This window comes from Camponotus vicinus, unplaced genomic scaffold (genome assembly GCF_025532165.1).
Source record: "Camponotus vicinus isolate PSW18456_S1 unplaced genomic scaffold, iyCamVici1.0 SCAF_10, whole genome shotgun sequence".
Lineage (NCBI taxonomy): Eukaryota > Metazoa > Arthropoda > Insecta > Hymenoptera > Formicidae > Camponotus > Camponotus vicinus.
Window position 1 is genome coordinate 2187269 of NW_028141946.1, and position 20913 is coordinate 2208181.

Genomic DNA, 20913 nt, shown 5'->3' on the forward strand with positions numbered 1-20913 from the left:
TTTGCAATGCGAACGAGCCTTATTTAGATTAAAATATTCAGAATCATGTTTTTGTCAAATAATTTAATTTTGCGTACATTTCGTTTTTGAATCTTTTGCACGTGAAAAACATTTATTGAAATGTCAAATTACAGTTGTGAATCGCGGTAATTAGTGCGGCGATTAATGAGTGTATACACATGTTTCTACAGATGCACGTAAGCGGGGAGCAATCAAACTCCACGCTTTTCGTCATCGTCACGTGCGCATTCGCGAGAGTCGCGCGATGGAGACTCGAGCTATTGATTGGCAATGGCGGTCGTGCACGTGAAAACGCGAGCGCAAGTGTATCGTGATCGAAGTGGGAATTTGAATCCGACGATCGATCGCGCGCGCAAGACTCGCACGACGGCGACGGCGTAGGTTGCAAGGTATTCCTCGCGAAGTCGCGAACATCGTAACGCGCGTGGTCAGCCAACGCAACGGGATTGCCCAAGATTCGCAATGTGAAAACATGATAATGAAGAGAGTACGTATCTTGTGCGCGTCGACCGAATGTACGTCGTCGTCTGTCATCGCACGCACTATTATATCTGCGTCGATACCGCGTGTGTAATGTCAATCGTAGCGTATCTACGCGACATGTTGCAGGTTGCAGATCGATATGCAGCTTGAGGGGAAAAAAATGATGGAACATGGGGGAGATTCGTTACGGGGGGGAGGGGAGAGAGAGAGAGAATGAGAAAGGATGACATGTGGGGGGACGCGATGTGTATAATGACGAATTAACCATAATTTCACGTCAGGGTCGGGTCAGGGTCGTTCTTGTTTATTTATTTCTTGCAAAAATCATCTCGCGGAGGTTGGCATCCCTGGGCTATCTCTCTCCTTCCCGTGTATACATTCGTTGCATGTACTCATGCTCGCGTTACAATATTGTGTTTACATTGTAACTCGGGAAACCCTGTCACCTTATAAGGGCGAATGGAGTGGAGTTTCATACATGCGATATGAAACATCACCTCTTGAAGCGCGCGGTAATGTCTATCCTCTTCGTCGTCTGATACCTTGGGTTTTTTTTTTATTTTTGCAACGATATTCATTTAGGTTAGCTTGTCAATTTTGACATCGTTTATTTACTCGCTCCGATATCATTCGTACGATGAAACAATCAGTGTTTTAACGAGATACTCCCCGATTGTATATGTATTCGTAAATCTCGCAAATCTCTCCTTTTGTTTTAATTCATAACTTTCTGATCTTTCAGATATTGGAAAAGGACAATGAAGCCAAACAAACCTTCGTCAAGCAAGCAGTTATCAAGCCTTCAACCTTTGTCAAGCAAGAGTCTATAAATTTTGGATACGATGCTTCCTCGTATGCTAACTATTCTTCATCGTCATCCTCCCCTTCCACTGTTGCTCAACCTTTACCGGGACAACCACCTTTGCCACCTATGCCACCGCCACCCAGCGGAGTTCCACCTCCGCCTCATGTATTTGGACCAGTGCCTTCCCAAGTCACTCCTATTCAGGCATGGGCACATCCGCACGCTCCATGGCAATGGATAACACCGCAAACGTCCCCTTTACCACCACCAACTCCGCGTGAAATTACTAATACTTTTCAAAGAGAAATGCCTTTAAGGGGTAACTATGCACGTCGCGAACGATTTAATCACAATAGGAGCAATATGTATGTTCAGAGGAATAACTTTCATCGTAAAAATAGAAGGTTGGCGCGATTTGGACAGTCGCAGGGTCAATTCGATCAGGCTGCTTACTTTGGCGCGACAGCACTGACAGGTAGTCTCGGTTTAGAATGGCAGAGAAATAATTATACCGCGACAACAAATGACGCTATAATAAATCACATGACTGTACCTCTACCTAATCATCCCATACCTCCCATTCCATCAGGAATTGTGCCTAGCAGGCATAGCGAAGAAACAGAGGATCGAGATGTGAAAATTGTACTGGTGATTATGCTTCGAATACTGCGTAAATTTTTAAAGATAAATAATATGATGAAATTTTTCAGAAGGAAGTTGTAAAGAAGAATAAATCAAGGAAACCAATGTCCCAAAGTTATCCCAGTAGACCCTGGAATAGAGAGGACGCGGAGAGAGCCTTGAAGACTGAAAACGAATATAACAAAAAGAATAAGATTAATGCGCAAAGCTTAATAATTAAGTTTCCCGATCCAGATCTAAATAAAGATATTGTTAGATTATTTCATCCTGGTATACAAAACATACATTTTCAAAGTCCAAGCGGGCCGAGATACTGCTTTATCCAGATGGCAGAGAATGTGAATATCGACGAAGCTATAAAAGATTTGGAAAAAATTCAATTTGGTATAGGAAATCTGAAAGTTGAGAGAAAATCGTTAAGAGACGAGGATAATCCGATGCCCGAAGAGATAGATCCTTATACTTTATACATAGGAAATTTGCCCGAATCTGTTAATGTAAACGAGGTGAAAAATAAATTTCCAACAGCACGAGTAGATGTAGGATACGCTCAAAAAATGAGGAACACCCGGTTAGTTTTATGATTATATATAAATATATGCATTATTTATATATAGTTGATGTAACAGGATTATTATATTTTACAATTTCATGCTTACAATACTTTTGCATACTCTTGTTACAGATATGCTTTTATAAGATACAATAGCGTAGATGAAGCGATATCAGCTTATAAACAGGCACACGATTTAATGTGGGACACGAGAAGTATTATTGTTAGATTTAGACGGCAGCGAGGTAATGCTTGTCTTCCTGGAGAACCTAAGTCTAACGTTAAAAAAGTTAAAGAGGAATCAAATAATGCTGCGCAAGTGAAAAAGGAACAGAATGCGAATCATGTTGAATTTAAACCTAATGTTAAGAAGCTGAAGGAAGAAGGAAATAACACCAATCAAATGAAGAAAGATGATAAGATTAATCACGCGGATAAATCATCGACGAATCAAGATGCAAATAGCGTTGAAACGCGACTGCAAGATAATTCTAATAAGGCACAAAATAAGCCAAATTTGCAAACTCAGGAACAAAATGTAAACTCTCATTCCCCCATGTTACCGACTTTGATTACGTCGGCTAAAACAGCACAAGAACAGCAACAACAACCCTGGGTAATAAATATAAAATTAACGTTATTAAATTGTGATATATTGCAATTGTATATGAAACTGTAATTGTAAATTTTTTTTTATAAAAATATGATTTAATTATGTTTCCTTTCTATAGACGTCGCAACCTCCTCAGATACCTTCAGCATCAGAAACTCCACCACCGAGCAGTCCAACCGAGACAGAAGAAGCCGAAGAAACAATGATGTTTAGAAAGATTAAAGAAGAACCTCAAGATTATGAAGAAATGGACATGTTATCTAATATGCAATCGGACGAGGACGATGATGACGATGACGATGATGATGATGACGACGACGACGATGATGATGAGGAACCAGATGACACTGACGATGATGAGGATGATAATGAGGAAAATTGCGAAGAAGACGAGAATATCAATGATAATGAAAATATGTTTGGCGATAAGCCATTGGAAACATTAGATAATGAAGATGAACAAAGCGATGTAAGTACAAGGATGATCAACTATTTCTCTTAATTAGACACATCAATATATTAGCTGATCAATGTAATTCTTTGCTCAGAATCCAAAAATTTGATATATGCTCTCTTATTTTAGCATCTTGATCAAATGTTCAGCAAATTGGAGAATACGACAGGCGATATCGGTTTTTGGGGCATTGAATAATGTATCATTTTAATGCTCATGTATCATGCTGATCCGATTTTTATGAAGATTAATTTCATAAGTAATATGTAAATATCAGTAGTTACGTAATATAAACAAATAAGACTGCATGTATTTAAATACGGTAGTGTAAGCGATTATTGCAGAGTCGTGTTTAAGCATTTTGTAATTATCCTTTTTTTCTGATGAATTTCAATGAATATATCCCAAGCTTAAGTGCGAAATTATGTAAGCTATTGCATTATTAAAATTATTATTTTGTGTATTCTCACTGTGTAATAATCAATCTATGCGTCATTTTATTCAATAGCCCAATTTTATATAGTGAAGAAAGCTGCAAAACATCAATCGCGTTTTTTTACATATCCGTAATTGCCAACAATATATACAATGTCAATTATAACTGAAAAGCTTGCCGAATCGCAGAAATATAGTATTTAATATTTTACAAATAATGACTTTGTGTATTTATACATATAAACCACAATGTGAAAAATTTGTTCTATCGTAATAAGCATATTGTATCATTTTGAACACCGGATGCGAACATTTTTGGTCATTCAAAGATGCCACTATCTACTTCCGTTTTAACTGGTGAGAAAAGGCGGGTAATTATCTTCCAATGTTATTAGACGGCCAGGTTTTTTCGCGCATGCGAAACGTAACGGTGACTCACGTATATAGTATATATATGGTGACACATGGAGCCCCTCACATGTTTTCACGAAATCGCAGAAGGCGGATCAAGTATACTATTCCATAAGTAAATAAACTATTATAATTATCTTGCATATATATAATATATATATATTATATGCATATATTATACGATCTTATTGATATTTTTAATGAATAAAAATTTTTTTAAATTTAAAAAAGATTAAACGGGGGCGATATAAGACCTCATTTCATGCGAGTGACTACTTCATTGATATCATGCGTGCGCGGGAAAACCTGGCCCGTCTAACAACACTGACTTCCTTCGAGAACGCCTGTTACTTTGTGTTGCTTTGATTGATTGGTTTCAAGTGCTACGTTCGATTTTTTCGCATTTTCTTTTCTGTTTAAAGTAAGCTCCAGGAATCTATCAAGCAGAGACAAACGACAACATGTTCGAGGCACGTCTGATACAGAGCGCAATCCTGAAGAAGGTGTTGGATGCGGTCAAGGATCTCTTGACAGAAGCGACGTTCGAATGCTCCGATTCAGGGATTCAGGTCCAGGCGATGGACAACGCTCACGTTTCCCTGGTCTCATTGAACCTCAGGAGCGATGGCTTCGATAAATATCGTTGCGATCGGAATCTATCAATGGGCATGAGCATCAGTTGGTGAGTTGAATTTCGAGGTTATAATCCGGGAAATCTCAAGAAGAAAGAAAAGAGAACTTCCTTTCTTTTCTTTTGACTGCGTCTCTTTAGATTTTAGAGATACTTTGAAATAAACTAGATAGATTTGAGACAAAAGAAAGAGAAAGAATTGTGAGTAGAATGGAGTTAAAAAAAGAAAAAATGCTTTTTCAGCATGTCAAAGATTCTACGATGCGCTGGTGCAGAAGATACAGTGACCCTCAGGGCGGTGGATAATCCTGAATCTATCGTTTTTATATTTGAATCACCTAACAAAGACAAGCTTGCTGAATATGAGATGAAGCTAATCAACATGGATCAGGAGCATCTTGGCATTCCTGTGAGATTCGCTTAGATATAAATAATGAGATAATATTAAAAATGGCATTCTTTATATATGTTACTTTATTCTTTTATTGTTTTATAGGAAACCTCTTACTCTTGTGTTGTGAAAATGCCGTCTGCAGAATTTACTCGCATATGCAGAGATTTGAGCCAGTTTGGAGAATCTATAACTTTTGCCTGTACCAAGGAAGGTATAAAATTCAGCGCAACTGGTGATTATGGCTCAGGTAAATATTTTCCATATGTATTTTTCCTATGTATTTTTCTTCTTTTTCTTCTTTATAACTGATTGGGCTCCTGAAAGGACTCACCTATACACCAGTTTGCTGACTTAAATTAACATGCCCATGTATAAAAATAAACTAAATAGGAATAAATAGATGGTTTTTTTGGAAAGAGGACAAACATGCACAAAAATTATAGTCCAAACAAAGAACTCACACGTAACGCGTATAAACGTTCAATCCTATCCAAGGACTGACTTTTATAATCTATGTACTCGTAGTATATTTTAGAAATAGATATATGCTGCAGATAATTTTATATATATATATATATATATATGCACACACACACACACACACACACACACGTACAATTGGTGTTTTATCTACATCATTAAAGACAATTATAACATTATTAAGACATCATTAAAATGACTGTGTTATCAATATTTCTCTTACCAATGAAATTTTTCATGTATTTTGCCTATACATAATGACAAATTACAGGAATTGATTTCAATTTGAAACATTGTTAATTAAAAATGTATTTGAAATATTTATTTTTCTATTTTCGGTTTGAAAGTAAAAGTTATAGCTATTTACTTTTTTTTCTTGCCAGAAATATTGTTGTTATAGATATTTGATCGAAGCATGATAAAGATATGTTTTTATCAAATAAAGCTAAATAGAATAAATGTTGTAGATATGTTTATATAGTGAGATACTCAAAATTAGAGTGAAAACTTTGTTGATAATGTTCATAATTGCAACACAAAAAATGTTGCATTTCATAAAAGCTTTATTTCTTTTTTGTATTTTAAACTAAAAGGTACAGAGATCATGATAAATAAAGTTCAATTTTTTAATAATTTGAATTTTACCATGAACACAATTGTGATTTGCAAGAGAAATTATTTATTACCATTTATTGAGATTGATTCAAACATTACTGATAAAAAAATAATGCTATCTACTTTTGAATATTTTTCTGTGAAAGTAACTATATATATAGACTCTCACAGAATATATATATGTATCATATGTTCACAATAGAATCAAAAGTTCAAACTATTAAATTAATTTAATTATTAAATTTAAATTTGATTTATATTATGATTTATCTTATACATGTTACATTTTTCTTTTTTACAGCCAATGTTAAATTAGCACAAACTGCAGATGCTGATAATGAAGAGGAAGCAGTAATAGTTAATATGCAGGAACCAGTAAAGTTAACATTTTCTTGTCGTTATTTGAATTGTTTTGTGAAGGCTGGACCTCTTTGCAATCAAGTTCAACTGTCCATGTCCGATGATGTGCCTTTAGTATGTGAATATAAAATTGGTGATATTGGGCATATCAGGTATTACCTGGCGCCTAAGATTGATGATGAGGAGGAAAATTAAAATAAAAAATAAAATTCATATATACTAAATTATAATTATCATCAACGTTTTAAATTACTTATTGCATTATAAAAAAAATGTATCTTAGTATTTTTCTTACTTGGCATATTTATTTCAATAGAAAAAGATGAATCGACATGTGTTAATTATAAAAAGGAGATTAACAATCATATTTGTATTTTAATAATGAAGGGGAAAATAAATATTCCATTATTCAATATTAAGGTATAAGTAACGCAAAGTTAGAAGTACTTTTAAGATAATATATTATTTGAATTTTACATTTAAAAGTTATTTGGCTTGTCACAGTGCTAGCGTAATGCAGAATTGACACTAAAATTCATAGTAGAGTGACACAATAATGATTAATATAGCAAAATGGTGTCATTCTCTTAATCAATATTCACATTATTACTGTTCCAGAGACTGTGACAGTATTTTGATAATATCGCATTTTTTTATATGTAAGAAGAACTCAATATATTTCCAAAAAATTTGATAAATTTTAAATATTATATGTTATATTCTTATATCCTAGCCTAGATCGAAATTTCAAGTTTTGCTTAATCTTATTTCTTACGTTTGTGTGTGTATAAGCTATTTTAATATAAAAATACATAATTAACTTACGAGCTGAGGGAATAAAAGGGCTATTATGGATGGAATAGCCTAGAAGTATACAGTTAAATCTTACATAATTTGGATTTCTTGTATAATTATTCTAAATAATTAAGTTAATAATTTATCATTAAATATTGATTTATACTATAGAATTATTTTACACGCAAGCACTCCTCGACAGGTCTTTATAAGTAAAATCATTCAGCACACATTTGTTCTCCTTGTACTTAAAAACAAAATTTCTTTTTAAGAAATAATTTTTATGCGTGCACTATATTAGAGATAAAGAAAAGAAACAGTTGAAAACGCAACAAAATGAGAGTTTTGGCAATATTAATCAGCCTCTTTGGTATTAAAGCCCTGATATTGCTTTCTTGTTTTAACTCAATCAAAAATTATTTAACGAGAGAGGAGTTCTATCATATATTTTATACATGATTAAAAAGAAGATTATTATTATATTATAAAGAACGCGATAATTCTACCTTTTTTAGAAAAAATAGTTTGTATTATAGATTTCTCTCCAATATGCATTGGGAATTTTTAAAATGCGCTCAGTTATGTTTTTCTCAGTGGAGATTACAACACAGATCTCGATTCTACTAGTTCCTTGTCACATCACGTTCCAATTTGGCATCCTTTTATACGTTATATAGATATGCGTTCAGTCTAGGTAGACATAATATTGAACATAGATAAGATGCTGTATAGTCTCTCCACGACTGAGACGCCATGCAAAACAGAAATATATATATTTGTATGTGTATGTGTTTCGGAAAGGAATGTGAAGGGCCTTTAAGCGTTCGTGCTACCATTACTCCCGTATAAGCTGGGATGTACGTATTTGTCATGCAGTGTTCTTAAATGCCTCAATAGATTGCTTTTTACATTGAAGCCTTTTTTACAGTAGGAACAGAGGAAAGGCTTCTCGCCCGTATGCGTTCTCTGATGGATGACCATCGAGGCATGGCTCGGGAATTCCTTTTGACATATATTACATAATTTTTGATGATTGTGTACCCTCTTCGGCTTAGGGGGCGCCGAATTGTTCATCAAGGCCAACTGTTCCTCCGTGTGTTCCGTCTGTATGTGACGTACCCACTCCTGCGGTGTGGAATACATGTTGCCGCATAGGTCGCACTTCAGAGGTGGGAAGTCCTTGCTGTCGTCGTTCACATCGTCCTGAAATCGTCGCGTTTCACGAAGTTTCTATAATTGTATCTACGCGAATCATATCGCACTTAAAGAAATCCAAAATACCTTTCGTTTCTTTCTTCGATTTTCAGTCATATCAGCGTGCGTGAATTCTATATGTCTCACCCAATCTGATGGTCTGTTAAATGTTTGACTGCACATGTCGCACGTCAATGGTGTATATTCCTCCTCTTCCATATCTCCATCTTCGTCCGCGCTGTGCACAATCTCCTATGAAGGGAATAGTAGGAATTGTTTTACTTCCCGGTCTCTTCATTATAAAAGGAATGAATAATTTTATTTTAACGTACTGGTTTGATATCAATCTCGTGGTCTATCGTAAGCGATTCCGACGGATCGATCGTCTCTTCCCAATCGATCGGCTCATCCTTCACTAACAGTTCCAGATTTAGTTCCGTCTAAAAAAAGGAAAAAACGAGAAGAAAACGTTAGATTTTCTGTGCCTCTTTACGCCTCTCCTTTTTTTATCACGTCATTACAATTAAATCTACAAAAAGTTGTCTCACATTGTCGCCACCTTCGCTCTTCGATTTGTTCGATTCGACGTCACTATTTACAGATTTTTTCTTCTTTCCATTCGTTTCGAGATTCTCTTTGTTTTTATTTTGCTCATTATTCTTATTTTCCTCCAAGATTTTCTTGGCGTCGGATTCGTTGGTCTTATCTTCGATTATCTTTTCAGTGCTTTTCCTCTCGATTGGCTTCGAGGGTTGTATATTATTTTGGCATGCCGTGGCCGCCTGTTGCGCGTTCTCGACTATTTTCTCGGTGGTCGGTTGCACCAGTTTGATCTTCTGTATCTGTCCGGTCAGCTGCGACGGCTCCCGTTTGTCACGTTCGATTTTCTGATTGTTCGACTGTATATTTTCCTTCTTGCTGCTACCGGTGTTCGATCTCCACAGTCCACGCACACGTAATATATCACCGGCTTTCAAGACTCCCTCCAGCTGATCATTCGTCACGGTGGCTTCGCCGCTGTACATGTATTGTATCAGGATTTTTAGCGTACGATATCCAATCTCTGTAGGCAATACCTGAAAAGCACAGAATAATATTATCGAATCGTCTGTGTTGTATGCGCGTGTTATACCAGTTTCAAAATGACAATCTTGATTTTGCAACGAGTAGGAAAAATGTCACGATAAAAGATTCAGCAAATTTTCATTATACCAACCACGATTATCGGAGCATTAGTATTCGCGCCAAAGTGGCATGTCTGGAAAATGTGACTTAGGTACGACGAGCAGGCAGCGAGGACGAATCGATGGGCCGCCACGTGTCGGCCGCAGGACGTGGCCAGCAGAACATCCGCAAAGGATTCCGAATGAAGCAACGTCGCAACGGAGCTATGCAGATGCGCTCCATAGCTGTGCCACTTCAGCTGGTAATTCTCCGAAGCAGCGATTGCCATCTTTTCTATATTAAACAAAAGCGTGGTTGAATTAGATAAAATATAAAAGTATAACATTGCGTGCCATCCTGTGCATTTAATGCTAACGCATATTAAAATTAATCGAATTAATTTATCTGATCCATATAGTTTTGACGTAGAATAAAACGTCAGAAAAATGCGATGTATATGTACAATGTTTGTAGAGAATTTTAATGCGTCTGTATGCGATGAGCCTGTTGCGTGGCGATGTAATCTCTCATTGATAAACCGATGAAATTACATATTTGGCAAAATATGGCAGCATCGAATCTGTTTTTCGTCAGCATCTTGCGTATTTTTATCGATATCGATCTATCGTCGCGATTACGCGACTCCGGACGATTATCTACAAAGGCGGTTTAGAAAGAGAGGCTACACGTCGCCATGATCGCTCGCGTCCGATCTCGCGAGCGAAAAGCGCGTCACGATCTAGCGAATGATCTGCGATTCCTTCGCCGCGTGATCCACGAAGACAAAACATCTCCTTCTATCGTAACGTTATCTCTCCACCGCGATTATATCGCAGTAGTCGCGTAAACTTGGCGTCGGCACGTTCGGCTCGCACGTTGCTCCAAAATTGTACGAATCGTTTGAAAAATCGATACGGAGAGATACGACGGATACTTTCTCGAGAACGACCACGATACGTTGTTCGAATTGGCGAGATCGATTCGATCGTTTCCTTCACTCACGACTCGAGCGGAGCTGTCGAGCTGTCCCTTGGTCACGTTTGCGATGATCCCGTCGTCGTCGTCGTCGTCGTCGCCGCCCGTATACAGATCAATGCAGGCCGATAAGTCGCGCAACGTGATAAACTCGCCGCCGCGAGATTATTCCCCGATCTCCATAGCTCGCCGCGCGTTAATCGAATTTGCAAACTCAATCAGGATGCGCAGGCATCGGGGTTGACCGCCCCGTCCTTTACCGCGAATCCGGCGATCCGACACGGCACCCCTCATTCGCACCCTCTCGATACCGAGGTGTCGGGAGTCGCGTGTACTATTATATCGCGGATGTATAGCATGTATGTATGTATATATATGCGGGTTACACCGGAAACACTCCGACGCGCGTCTCGACACTGAGGAAGAATCCCCGCATTGATATTCGCGGACGCTCGCGTGAATCATCCACGGGGAGAAGAAGAGCGCGAGAGAATCGCGTCGCGACGAGCCCTCGATCGCTTCCCCCTCCCCCTCTCGCACCTCCACCTCTTTCTCTCTTGTTCCGGCCAGACGTCTCGTTTTTTGCCGTTGTCGCGATTTACCTGAAAACATCGGCGCACACTGGTGGACAACGAGACTCGCAGGATTCACACCGAGATCTACTCGATCTACCCGAGCGCGCGATTCAGCCGCGACGATAAACGAATCCGAGGGAGACGCGCGGAGGATCAGGACGTCGACGGAGACGGAGACGGGCAGACTGCGTGCACGAGCGCGGCGTATCTCGCGCGCGTCGTCGGTGTTTTGAAAGGCGCTTGGCGCGGACAGGACGGGGGCACGGGGCAGATACGAGCATCGAACGAACCGCCGCGTAGGGGCCTAAAAATCGATATTTCGGTCTTTGCTCCATCCTCTCCGCGCGCCGTACGGTGCGGTGCGGTGCGGCGCGGTGCGGCGCGGCGCGGCTCGCCGGCTTTCGCCGGCTAGAGAGGTAGAGGCAGGAGGGTAGGGTATGCCCCCCTGTGTTCATCATCGATTTTCCCGGCTACCAATCGCACGCATCCATTTATCGCATCGATCGCCCGAGCTGATTTCAGCGTTTGCGTCCGTACGTCCATCCGCCCGCTCGCTCCACGACGATTCATGCACCCTCCCGACGATTCCCTCTCTCCTCCCTCCCGAACCGTCACTTCTCTACCGCTCTCTCTTCCTATTCTCCCCGCACCCGCCGGGATACCCTTCCCGCGACCCTACCCCTTCGTCGAAGCGACCCTCGCCGCCACCGCCGCCGCCGCCGCCGCCGCTGCTTCGGTTCTCTGTATCTTCGATCGTAGATGCGACTCGACTCGAGAGACCCGTCGAGGGTCGCGTCGAGAGGAAGGCCGACCTCGCGAACGCTGCGATCCGCCGACTTCTTGATTTATGCCTGTTGATATTCGGCCATGTCGATCGACGGTTTCCTTATTCTAAGGTTCTTCTCTCGTAGAAGGGGAGAAAAGTATAGGATTTTCGGAGCGACGAATCGTCGCCGAAGTATCGATCACCTGCCGCTCGATGATCTGTCCCGTCCAAGACCAAGGATCGCGCTTTCTTTCTCCCTCTTTTGCGAGTTTGTTGACACGGGACGTCTAGAAGATTTTACGAAGAATTAATCATCTCCTCGCGATGATATTCGTCGCGTCTCTTCGATTGATTTTTCGAACAATTTATAACTCTAGTCTTATAGCAAGCTCTAACGCAAAGTTTACACGCGCATTGATATACATATGATAAGACAAATTACAAAATTGACACATGCAAGAGCGTTTTTACGTTTTAGTAACGATACCGGCAGTACTTGCCACAGTCGAGTTTGAATGATTTCTTTTTTGCAGATATGACTTACATTTTCTATCCATAGCAATAACTTTGATTGATACCTACGTGTTTGCGGTAGAATCAACAATTGCACTCTTGTGTCACTCTAATGTCACGCGTCGACGCGTCGAGGCCGGATGGATCTATGGATCGTTTCGGGCTTTGTCATTCCGACAACTTGGAAATTGGACGCGATCGAAGATGCTATTCGTGCCCGAAGATGGCGCCGGTAGTGGGATTGTTCGATTTTCAGGATTTCCTCGGTCACATGCACTCGTAGTGCTAAGCGTATGTGTGCGTGTGTCTGTGATGTGTATGTATGTGTGTGTACGTGTGTGTGTGTGTGCGTGCGCGACGACGTACCGCATTGCGTCGTCGACCCATTTTGCAACGGGGGCGATAAGTCGCGCTCGCGCGACCCTCCCTGCCGTTTAAATAATCAATCTCGCGACGCCCGCTTATCGAGACGCCTTTTTACCTGTCGGTGCTACGACGAGGAGGCGGTTAGGATGCGCCGCCTGCTTCGGCGTCGCCGAATTCTTCGTCTCGCGTTGCATCCGTCAGCTGATTTTCCCCTCGCCCCCTGACGTTTCAGATCCGGCCTCCTCGGGCTCCAAATATCGTCGCGGAAAAAAGAAAAGAGGGATCCGCGCCGATCGGAATCCGCGGGAACAGCCAAGTTCCGATGATCGCGACGACGATCGATCCGCGGGCTGAAGGTATGCGCGTTTGAATCGCGATCGCTCGAGTCACGTGGGGCCGAGTCACGTGGCGCTTTCGCGTGAGCAGCGCGAGGGCGCTTCGCGAGCGAACACGTCGGGCGACAGGCTTCACAACAGTCCGTGCGTTTCGTAAATATGCGCGTTATTGCCGTCGGCCGGGGGTACGGGGTCGCGACGACGACAACGATGACAGGGAGGATTTGAGAGGGAGAAGATGCGATTCTCGGGAACGTGGCGCGCGTCGCGGACTTTATTCGAACGGCGGACGGGGCTCGCGTGCGAATCGCGAGTGGCCTCGTTGACCCAATTTTCGTAAACGAAAGCCCTTTCTTCGCGACTATGACCCTCTCGGTGCGCTCCCCGATCGGAGTCGGTGGCCTCTGAGAACGATGACGGGTCGCGCGGTTCGTCAAGTCAGCTGAGTTCGAAGAAGGAAAGTTTAAAAAAATCGTCTCGGGCTGTGGTTTCTACTCGATCGGAGGACTTCTCTTTGTTTTAGAATATACGGAAATTAGGTTAAGTTCTTATCGCCTCGTTATATCCTCGTGGCTCGAGTAGCTCGATTCCCCGACGTCGTGAGCTCAACAGGCGGATTCCGCGTAAAGTGGTGAATAGATACATGGATGTTGCTGCTGGCTCCCGCACTTGTCCAGTGTTTCGACTCGGGGACCGGACGGAGCGGGCAACATGAAATATGTTTGTCCAAAATCGCAAAGTGCAGAAACGTCAAAGAGACACGATCGTACGATTCTGATAAATCGCCAGCGATCCGTGCCCGTGATTTCTACGTTCATATATGGCAATACGTGAGAGGAACTTTAGCTACGAGCAAGATGCCTCACATCACGCGAAAATGGGAGCTATTCCCGGGCAGAAATCGCTTTTGTTGCGACGGCCGAGTGATGATGGCACCGCAAACCGGAGTATTCTATGTCACAGTGTGCCTCATCGTCGGAACAAGCGGATTATTCTTCGGTTTTGAGTGAGCATACCATAAATTTACGTCGTATCATATATTTGGTCCATTGAAAATAAAGAATTAGATGGAGATAAATTATTACAACATATTGCATTCCTTGAACTTTTGCGAGATAAACAAAAGATAAGACCAGTATGTCGAAATAATTTGTGAAATTGAATGCTGAAGGTTTAAAATTAATGCTTTTCTATGCATTAGCAAAATAAAATTATCTTTTTTTCCAGTTGTCCGTATTTGGCACTACACGTAACACCAGCAATACCAGTAATAGGAGCTTTGTTATTTATATTTGTAATGTCTGCTTTGTTCCGCACAAGCTTTAGTGATCCTGGAGTAATTCCAAGAGCAACACCTGATGAAGCAGCATATATTGAAAAACAAATCGGTATATAGATATAATTGTGATTTATAGACATTTTTAACTATTTTAATGTCATTGATATTTAGATGTAAAAATAATGAAAAAATTTATTATCAATTTATTAAATGTTAAATTAAAACATTTTTTATGCTGGATTGTAGAAGTACCAAACAATGGTAATTCTAAAACATACAGACCTCCTCCTAGAACAAAAGAAGTCTTGATTAGAGGACAACCAGTAAAATTAAAATATTGCTTCACGTGTAAAATATTTAGGCCACCAAGAGCCTCTCATTGTAGTTTATGCGACAATTGTGTAGGTATGTGTATATATGTTATTTTTTATTAAAATGTAAATTTATCAAAAAGTAGATTATATTTGCATAAAGATATCTGCAATATTTGTTTTCTCTTTTCTTTTTATATTATCTGATATATCAGGATTAATGTTGCATAATGATTGCTGATAATTAATCACAAATATCAGACATGATTTTAAAGATAACTATCTTTGCAGAGAGATTTGATCATCATTGTCCATGGGTCGGTAATTGCGTGGGCAGAAGAAATTATAGATATTTCTATGCTTTTATAGTGTCCCTAGCATTTCTCTGCGTCTTTATATTTATATGCGCAGTCACACATCTAATTATGCGTAAGTGCTTTAATTTCTAAATTGTTAAATGAATAGACATAAATATTTTAAGAAAATCATAACACAATAATATCCACTTATCTCATTTTTACATCGTAATTATAGTTACAAAGGACAACAAGCCATTCTTAGAAGCAGTCAAGTTATCTCCAAGCAGCGTTATTGTGGGAGTCGTATGTTTCTTTTCTGTTTGGAGCATTTTAGGCCTTGCTGGCTTTCATACATATTTAACTAGCAGTAATCAAACAACTAATGAAGATGTAAGTAAATTTAATAAGATTATGTATAAACAACTTTCATATAATGTAAGCATCTTTTTCAATTCTTTTATTTTTTTTTTGACTGTTATCCCACAATAGATTAAGGGATCATTCACGAATAGGAGAGGTCAGGACAATTTTAATCCCTACAGTCAAGGAAATATTTGTGGAAATTTTTTTTATGTTCTATGTGGACCAGCTCCACCTAGTTTAATTGGTAAGATCCCTCTTCACATATCAATGTAATAATACTTAACAAGTGTTTGTAAATATATACAATTTATAGAATCAAAAGAAATTATACAGTTATCATCATTCTCGTATTCTGTGATATTTTATATTGGTTTTATTCATTCTCATCATATCTTTTCAGATCGAAGAGGAATAGTTACACCCGAATATCGCGCAGAGCATGAATCAATTGGAGATGATAATGTGATCACTAACAATAAGACATATGGTACTGCAAAGATCGTACAGCCTCAGGTAATTACAATTTATAGCATATTTATTAGCCTATTTTTTTGTATACTAGCTTCGGATAAATAGCTCAAGTATAGATGTTATTTAGTAAACAATATATATCATATCATATATTACAATTTTTTATCTTTTTTTTTCTTATACATTACAATAGCCAAATGGTACGACGGTTCAAACAAGTCCTACCACGGATCTCACGGGCTCGATGAACAATTTAATCAGCGGTCAACATTCTCCGAAAATAGAATCAATAAACGGTGAGTTGACCCTTTTGAGGCATCCTATGCGTTGCCCCGAGGATCTACCAAAATATCCGCGCCAATATATCAACGATACTTATGTGCCGCCATATCCGATGCAACATTGCTCTCAGGATTCTGTGAAACATATTAAATATAACACCGAGATAGATCGATTAAATCCAGAATTTCAAAAGTATCCATGTAGGTGCGAGGAGAGTTTACAAAAGTATCCTCACAGATGTAGGGAGGAATATCATAGATGTTCGGATAACAATCTCATATACGATCAGTGTATAGGGGATCAGAAATATGGCATTGATCTTCAAAAATATCCTCAAAGATATTCCGAGGATCCCTTGCGTTATCAGATGAGCGAGAAAAACGATTATACCGATCTGCAAAAATTTCCACAATGTTATTCCGAGGATCCGTTGCGACTCGCTCAATCTCCGCATATGCTTAAATATAATAATTTGAGGTGTACCGAGCACAGTTTAAAGTATCCTATATCGAAGAATATTCTACCAGCACGTATATTAGGTACGGGTGGCATACCGATTATCGGGCAGACAGCGATCGGTCTTGTCGTCAATAGATTCGGCTCTGGACCACTAACCAACGATTTATCATACACCGAAAACTCGTTATGTCCGAGCGATAGTACGGAAGAAGATCTCTTGAATCGACGTTTTATCATGAGTTCACTGAGTGATAACGAGGATATTTAACGTTTGTTATATATAAATTAATAATAATGCATTTTTTTAAATATATGATGATGATTTGGTTAAAGAGAAGAGGGGGAAAATAATAAAAATCATGTAATTATTACATTCTCTTACCAAAGAAATTGTAGATTCATAATATTAGAAAGCTTTAATATGATTCGTCCTATTCTCAAAATCTCTACATCTCGCACTAAATAAGTGCTCTGATTTGTATATATAAGTGGTTATATATGGTTATTCTTGATATCTTTAATTGGGAATATTAAAAAGAAGAATTATATGTATAAATGTCAAACCAGTTGAAATTAATTGTTGCAAAAAGAGATCTATTTATTTTTTGAAAGTACTGTTTTGTGTTATGCATAAATTTTTATTCTAAAAGTAAAATATCTATATTATAGTTATACAATGATACATAAGCGAAATATTAAGAGATATAAGATGTACAGCAGTTATGTTTATTTAAGATGCAATTCTTTTCTTTTTTTTATTAAACCATCTTTTTTTAGTTATATTTTATACATTCTAAGAAAAATAAGTTCTATTGAACTTTTAAATCTCTGTCATATTGCATTATTCTGCATTCAATATATTTTTGCTTTAATTTTTTTTTTTTCATTTTTCTCACATAAGTTATGCTTAATTTAGCTTTCATTATAGAGATGGCTAAAAATACATATATATATATAAATGCATATATATATATATATATATATATATATATATATATATATATATATATATATTCTTAGCATTTTTTTCATTTTTTCAAAAATGAATTTATATTGTAAAAACAAATTTTTTTTAGATAATGTATTCTTTAGGTGTTTTTCTATGTATATGTATATTACCTAAGTTTTTTTAGTAGTTAGTAAAATTTGGACATAATTCAATAAATTGTATTTCTTTGTTGTTTAAAATTACATCCTGTTATCGAGGGCTCAGAGCATACTACTTGGTAAGTTTATTTCATACATTTTGATCGTCTCTTTGCGTGTTTTAATATATAAATTATCTGATTTATCTTCACTAGCATTAATAAATCACACGTGACGTTTTTTTAAATATTTTTATAAGACTAATTTTAGAACAGTATTAATTACAGGGTTTATGGTTTGTGACTAATTGTTTGCTCTATAATTTGGGGTTTTACAGGTTGGAGAAAGATAAGTTATATATGTAATTTGTAAATATTTTAATAGTCATAATATATGCAGAAAATGCACTGTGTGCATGAAAAATGCATTTTTATTAAAAAAGACTGAGATTTACAATATATTTATATAATATTTAATCTTTCAATTTTTTCTTTAAATTTTCAGAAATAGGATTCAGTAAAAATATTAATATATTTCAAAATTTATAATTGTACTTATGTATGATAAAACAAAAAGAAATAAATGAAAGATGATTTATTCTATTTGTTTTATCACGTATAAATAAATACAATGTTTGCAAGAAAAATTTTCCCCAATGATATATCTAATGTAGGCTGTTAATCTTATAGAATGTATTAAGAACAAGTTCAATAATTGAAATTACAATGAGAGGTTGTATTAGTATTGCTGATACTTTATGTGTAAGAAACACGAGGCCAACGCTGCACTTTTTGATAATAATTGTACATATGATTTTTCTTCCTTTTTTTTCTCTAAAAAAGTTTATAACAGCTTGTCCTTAATAGCAATGATTTATTTTTTTTCTTAATGCAGTATATGTGCACTTTGTACAAATTGTCCATATAAAAAAGCCATAAATAATCTAGTTACTTATTTATCATTGCTAATTTTGCTTCTAGGTAGTACGACAAACAGCATAAGTCAACTTGTTACCAACGAAATACCGCTAGCGTCTCTCAATATAGCACCAATTGATATCGATGAAATCGCCCCGTTGCCTCCTCGTCAAAGTGTCGTCGTCTCCTCTTCACTGGATACATCTTCCATACCGGCAGTAACGACTCCATTATCCGCGTCTAGACTTAGATTGTTGCAAGACACAACTATGATAGAGTCTGCCTTAGATTTGGATTCATTGGAAGATGCGAGCGTCGGTAGAGGAAGCCAATCAGGACTTATAAAAATGGGTGTAGTATAAAATTCAGCTATCCACGAATCGCATAGAGTTGTGTCGATTTTTCTTTGATATGGATAATGCAATTTTAATGTATTGAATTTAAAAAAAGCATGAAATGCAATTTTTTTGTTTGTTACATTTTCGTCATAATTCGTACGAAAAACGATAATTACACGCAAATATAATCATTAATATATTTAATTGCAAAGTTAATTGCAAAAAGTTGATAATTATCATATTCTTGAAAGAAAAAGAAATTTCGAGCGATATTTTCAAAAAATAGGAAAATTAAATTATATAAATTAATAAAATGGCTGAACTTATGTTATTACAAATATAATTATTTATATATAAATAATTATATTTGTATAATATATAATTTATCGAACTAATTTGCATAGTTAAATTTATATAATTGCATAAAAAATTGTAACATTGTATAATTAGATTGTTATTTTCTACAACTGCATTAATTATTATATCATATTTATATGCAGCTTTAATAACTGTGTATACGCCAGAAAAAAGGAGTCAATAATATATTTTTTCTATTCTCTAAATGTTTAATGTCTGCATTATGAGAAATATAGCATTCTCTATTGGCTATAACGTTTTTAAAAGAACTTTGAAAAGTATTATTTTAATATGTTGATTAATATATTGTTAATATTATATAAATATAGATTATTCTATTCTATATACAAAAAATGCTTAATTGAAAGAAGATATTATGATGAGAGAGAAAAATTGTATAATATTTAATTTTTTTTACTGATCCAAATTTGTGTTATTTAATATACATAAGAAAATTTATATTTTACTTTCTGGCACATTCATCTAATCATTAAAAATGTATTATTTCATATATATGTATATATATATATATATATATATATATATATATATATATATACATATATATACATATGATATTATTGAAATTGATTGACTATAATAAATATAAAAAATCGATAGTGTTACATTTGTACAAACTATATTTCTAGCACTTGTTTGTGCTTGAATTAAAAGGAAAGATCAAAGTATGTTGCGTTATATAGGAACTGTTGAATATATTTGAACAGTTTTGAAAGAGATGGAGAGAGAGAAAAAAGAAAGAGCAGCTTTCAATAATATATTTGAACAGTTTTGAAAGAGATGGAGAGAGAGAGAGAAAAAAGAAAGAGGAGCATTCAATAATGAATAAACAATATTTATTACAGGAAAATGCAAAAATTATAATATTTCTTTTGTTATTTTCCTAATATTCTTAGTGATATTGTCTTTTTGAAAGGATTTGTCATGTGTACAGTGTAAAAAGTTTTGTAAATAAAATTTTCATACATGTTAGCATAGTTTTACAGATATTTACAAAATTTATTAAAGGCCGCTGGTAGTAAGCATTTAAATATTAGAATTATCACTGCCTGATTTATTGATGAAATTTTGTATCAAAATTATATGTTATTACCTAATTTGGCGTTACACGATTACATATTAGTCAAATGAATAATATTGAAGGATATAT

At 36.9% G+C, this 20913-nt stretch overlaps 4 protein-coding genes across 16 annotated transcripts; 3 read left to right on the forward strand and 1 right to left on the reverse strand.

Moving 5' to 3' along the window:
* The first annotated feature begins 275 nt into the window (after positions 1–275).
* Positions 276–4034, forward strand: Pof (RNA binding domain-containing protein painting of fourth). Of its 5 annotated transcripts, none has more exons than XM_083079518.1 (6): positions 276–508; positions 1247–1957; positions 2020–2522; positions 2637–3120; positions 3236–3586; positions 3701–4034. In XM_083079518.1, the coding sequence occupies exons 1-6, from the start codon at positions 494–496 to the stop codon at positions 3767–3769; spliced, it is 2133 nt and encodes a 710-aa protein (XP_082935644.1). In that variant the 5' UTR covers positions 276–493; the 3' UTR covers positions 3770–4034. The 5 variants fall into 5 exon arrangements, with proteins under 5 accessions (XP_082935644.1, XP_082935640.1, XP_082935641.1 ...); XM_083079514.1 differs by lacking the exon at positions 276–508 and adding an exon at positions 752–1016; XM_083079515.1 differs by lacking the exon at positions 276–508 and adding an exon at positions 752–1016 and having other exon boundaries at positions 2023–2522.
* Positions 4035–4398: 364 nt separating this feature from the next.
* Positions 4399–7602, forward strand: Pcna (Proliferating cell nuclear antigen). The gene is made up of 5 exons (XM_083079572.1): positions 4399–4532; positions 4840–5099; positions 5292–5457; positions 5545–5689; positions 6839–7602. Exons 2-5 carry the CDS (start codon positions 4879–4881, stop codon positions 7090–7092), a joined length of 786 nt encoding a protein of 261 aa, XP_082935698.1. The 5' UTR covers positions 4399–4532; positions 4840–4878; the 3' UTR covers positions 7093–7602.
* On the reverse strand, positions 7181–13904 carry LOC145960233 (uncharacterized). Of its 8 annotated transcripts, none has more exons than XM_083079530.1 (8): positions 13361–13449; positions 12949–13025; positions 12280–12653; positions 10103–10344; positions 9435–9962; positions 9219–9326; positions 8974–9138; positions 7181–8895 (listed from the first exon to the last, which is right to left on the reverse strand). In XM_083079530.1, the coding sequence occupies exons 4-8, from the start codon at positions 10337–10339 to the stop codon at positions 8509–8511; spliced, it is 1425 nt and encodes a 474-aa protein (XP_082935656.1). In that variant the 5' UTR covers positions 10340–10344; positions 12280–12653; positions 12949–13025; positions 13361–13449; the 3' UTR covers positions 7181–8508. The 8 variants fall into 8 exon arrangements, with proteins under 8 accessions (XP_082935656.1, XP_082935657.1, XP_082935652.1 ...); XM_083079531.1 differs by having other exon boundaries at positions 12945–13025; XM_083079526.1 differs by lacking the exon at positions 12949–13025 and having other exon boundaries at positions 12570–12653; positions 13361–13904.
* Positions 13343–20233, forward strand: App (Palmitoyltransferase app). 2 transcript variants are annotated; one of them, XM_083079522.1, is made up of 9 exons: positions 13360–14586; positions 14808–14968; positions 15106–15264; positions 15462–15599; positions 15705–15859; positions 15959–16076; positions 16233–16345; positions 16497–16599; positions 19111–20233. In XM_083079522.1, the coding sequence occupies exons 1-9, from the start codon at positions 14228–14230 to the stop codon at positions 19407–19409; spliced, it is 1605 nt and encodes a 534-aa protein (XP_082935648.1). In that variant the 5' UTR covers positions 13360–14227; the 3' UTR covers positions 19410–20233. The 2 variants fall into 2 exon arrangements, with proteins under 2 accessions (XP_082935647.1, XP_082935648.1); XM_083079521.1 differs by lacking the exon at positions 19111–20233 and having other exon boundaries at positions 13343–14586; positions 16497–17658.
* Positions 20234–20913: the final 680 nt, after the last annotated feature.